This window comes from Pyrus communis, chromosome 13, assembly GCF_963583255.1.
Source record: "Pyrus communis chromosome 13, drPyrComm1.1, whole genome shotgun sequence".
Classification (NCBI taxonomy): domain Eukaryota; kingdom Viridiplantae; phylum Streptophyta; class Magnoliopsida; order Rosales; family Rosaceae; genus Pyrus; species Pyrus communis.
In genome coordinates this window covers 18377143-18381301 of record NC_084815.1, presented here as the reverse complement: position 1 = coordinate 18381301, position 4159 = coordinate 18377143, and the positions used below count along the sequence as shown (strand labels likewise).

The following is a 4159-nucleotide window of genomic DNA, read 5'->3' as shown; positions in this document are numbered from 1 at the left end:
GCGTAGATAAAACATTCAACAGTGATCGGTAATCGGTACCAAAACGTACCCCACGCAAGTAGTACTTGAAGATGAAGTAGGGCACTTGTGTATCTTCTACACGTTCATGCATCCACCCAAATTTCCTGATATAGCATGTACTGCACTTATTCAATTGTGCAGTTTGTTTATACCTTGAACACAAATATAATTCGACTTTATGATGACCACTTATAGTTTAGTACTCTTTTGGTCACACACTTTAATTTGTATCAAGGATATAATATTTATAACAGTATTGTTAAATCATTGTGTTCATGTGGAGCCTTGCCCCTCACATGGTGAAATGCAACATATGTTTAATGAAATTAATTAAATTAAAACATATGGGAAATCCACATACCACATTCGACCCACAACTGATTAAAATCTCTCCGCCACAAAAGGCCATCATGTCTTTTTTCTGATGAGGGACCATATGAAAGCTCAGTGGCTCCGACCCCATCATCTCTGCCTCTCTCTTGCCCTTCTTGTCGTTGAGGTGGTTGCACAAGTAAAACGAGTGACATGTCTTCTTAGTTAGAGAGAGAGATTCCTTTGAGGAGAGATTATGGAGGGATTGATGAATGAGGATAAGAATAATGCTAAGTAAATCAATTTTTTAGATTATATTTATAATTAAGTGATATGTCTTCAATACAAAATAAATACGTTAATTAACAATTTAATCATCAATAAACTCGTCATATAATTTATAAAACATTATTTAAATAGATAATTTTTCTAGTATTACTCGGACGGTAATAGTGCCTAGCTAGTTGTGGTTTTAGAGGAGCTTTTCAAATGGATATTCAGGTCGAGGGTCATGGTTGAGATGTGTGTGTGCCCCCAGCACACACTGACTTCACAATAATATTGTTGCCTCTAACGCATTTTATCATGTGGACCCCCATTTTACAACCTATATTAGGCTGGCCCACAAACTTTTAAACTTCTAGAGATCTTTTTAGTGTATACTAACAGCGTTATATAATATAGTTATAAAATTGTTATCTTTGTTGCAGTCTTATTGAATTAGAAATATGATTATGTAAATTCTAGTAAATTTAATAATATCTTTTATATTCCTATTAGGAGTTGATTATCTATTAAGAGTTGTAATCCTAAAAGCGTATGGATTTTACCTATCTCTCTCTCTACTATTGCCGCACCTCTCTCTCTAAGGCCTCTATAATTGTTCAGTAAATTATGTCTACAATAATCTTTACCGTTTATTTGTACTAATTTTTACCTTTATTTTTACCAATTTTGACCGTTTATTTATACCATCATTCGTATCATCTCTTTAATAGAGATGAGACACATATATTGGTAGACCCTAGCTTTATTAGATAAATAGATAGGATTCACATGTGTTAATGGATCCTACTTCTATTAAAAAAATAATACAAATAGATTATATATGTAACACTACTCATATAATTATTTCACTCGAATTACAACAATAACATATTTCTTTGTTTGTTAATATACTCAAAAATATGAACATAATAATCATATCATAGCATATTAAATAACATATAAAATGATAAATCACATAGCAAATGACGTAAATACACGACAAAAATTTCTCATATACGTCACTCTCACTCTCTATTATCTATAGTTAGGTGGTTGGCTCTTCTTCAAGGGATGGACCCCACTCTAAGTACGCTAATAGCCATGATACCTAAGCTTTTCATGCATTTTTGGACCTTTCATACCCTATTCCCATTATAAATTATGATCACTGCGGTGTACCCTTTACGAAATCAAACCCCTCCTTTGTGTTTTCTCCTTCAATTCGATTATCTGCTCTCCATATCCAGTTCGCTCATCACCACCAATATTTTGTCTCTTTGATTTCTTTTTTCTTGTGTATAATGTCTGATGATCATATGAGTTTATCAATAAATGGTCAATCTCAAGTTCCTCCAGGTTTCCGGTTCCATCCAACTGAAGAAGAGCTTCTTCACTACTATCTTAGGAAGAAAGTTGCCTTTGAGAGGATTGATCTTGATGTAATTCGAGAAGTTGATCTTAATAAGCTTGAGCCATGGGACATTCAAGGTACGTACATATATATAAACTCGTCGTGAAATTTTCATCTATAAGAGTCACGATTCATGGCGGTTTTGTAATTTGGTTCATTCATTTTTGTGACATAATGCAGAGAAGTGCAAAATAGGCTCCACTCCACAAAATGATTGGTACTTCTTCAGTCATAAGGACAAGAAATACCCAACCGGAACTCGAACCAATCGGGCAACGACTGCCGGGTTTTGGAAGGCCACCGGGCGGGACAAGATCATCTATAGCGGCTTCAAAAGAATTGGGTTGAGAAAGACACTTGTGTTTTATAAGGGTCGAGCTCCTCATGGACAAAAGTCAGATTGGATCATGCATGAATATAGGCTTGACGAAAGCAACAGCACTCATGACACCACCGTAAGCCATTCTCTCCTTTTCTTCAATTTCACACAACAGATATTTATCAAACACTTTAGTTTGTTCCAAAATCAATCAAACACTTCACTTTGCATTCTGGTGTCCATGCCACAAAGTATTATTTATGTATTATACGTACACAATTCTATTTAAGAAATTAGAACGACCTCAGTCTAAATCTCACTAGATCATGGAAGCAAGGTCACTCAGTCACTATAAATGCTACAAGTTAAAATATTTTTATTCAGATATTTGCTTCTTTCTGTACACATTTGTTGATGTATACTTACTCTTAAATTTGTTACATACTATGTGTATTCATACAGGTTTCTAGCTCAATGGGGGAGTCGATGACCGAAGAGGGGTGGGTGGTTTGCCGAGTATTCAAGAAGAAGAACTATCAGAAAGCCTTAGAGAGCCCTAAAGCCTCATTCTCCATGGACTCATCAAACAACCAAATACATGGTTCAAGAAACGATGGTGTTCTTGATCAAATACTAATGTACATGGGAAGAACTTGCAAGCTCGAAAATCATGATGAACCCTTAACCATGAATAACATCTCGGAAAGATTTATGCATCTGCCAAGGCTTGAGAGCCCATTTCCAAACCTTCCCGCTTTCGATCAGGATCGTAGTTTCAAAGCTTGCTATCAGGCCATTGATGACATGTTCATAGAAACTGAGCCGCCTTCAACAAACCAACAAAGCAATGGTTGCGACAATAATGAGCTAGTTGATGATCACGAGGACCCCAAAAGAAGGGTAAATGACTGGGTTACCCTTGATAGGCTTGTGGCATCCCAACTAGGTCAACTCAATGGCCAAGATCAACTGACACCAAAGCACTTGTCTTGCTTTGGAGATCCAAACATGGCCTTTTGTTCTTCCCCTCCTCCTCCTAATGATCATGACCATGACGTACAACTATCATATCCATACCTACGTACAAGTAGTTCATCCCATCATCAATCCGATGTATACAACAACGAGAATGATCTGTGGAACTTCACCAAATCGTCGTCATCACCGTCATCATCGGACCCGCTTTGCCACTTGTCTGTGTAAGGGATGCACTTGAAGCGACATATATACTATATATGATATAGTAGCTTAACCTATAAGAAATATAAATAGCTAGGAAGTACGTACGTAAATGTTTACATGGGAATACTTGTAATAAATAATAAATAAATTAGGTGATAATGAGATAGTGTGGCATTGTCATACCATTATCTTTACTTAAATAAACATGTCTTTCCATTAAAGTGAGTTAATTTGTTGTCAAATTTCTATCCTGTAATTATGTCCTTAGGTTATGCTTCAATGATAGCATGTTGCTGACTTTTGATCGTATATTTGGTATCATGGCAATTGGTCATGATCGATGTCAATATTGTAGATGGGTGTATATGAAACCTGCTTAAGCACTATATATATAAATAGTTGGCTTGGTCAAGGAGTTTATGACATTGGTAAGAGGTCATTCAGTTCCAACAAATCAATTTGTTATTCGCGTCCATAAACAGTAAGATCCTTGGCTTATTTCACAACTTCACCTAACTTACGTACAAAATATGGTGTAGCAAAAGCGACCACCTTTACCAATAAAGATAAGATTAGAGCATAATGATCATATGAAAATATCCTCTCTCTCTCTCTCTCTCTCTCTCTCTCTCTCTCTCTCTCTCTCT

The 4159-nt window shown here is 36.0% G+C and overlaps 1 protein-coding gene across 1 annotated transcript; it reads left to right on the top strand.

The window, feature by feature from the left end:
- The first annotated feature begins 1813 nt into the window (after positions 1–1813).
- On the top strand, positions 1814–3629 carry LOC137713923 (NAC domain-containing protein 43-like). The gene is made up of 3 exons (XM_068453280.1): positions 1814–2088; positions 2192–2466; positions 2793–3629. Exons 1-3 carry the CDS (start codon positions 1902–1904, stop codon positions 3531–3533), a joined length of 1203 nt encoding a protein of 400 aa, XP_068309381.1. The 5' UTR covers positions 1814–1901; the 3' UTR covers positions 3534–3629.
- Positions 3630–4159: the final 530 nt, after the last annotated feature.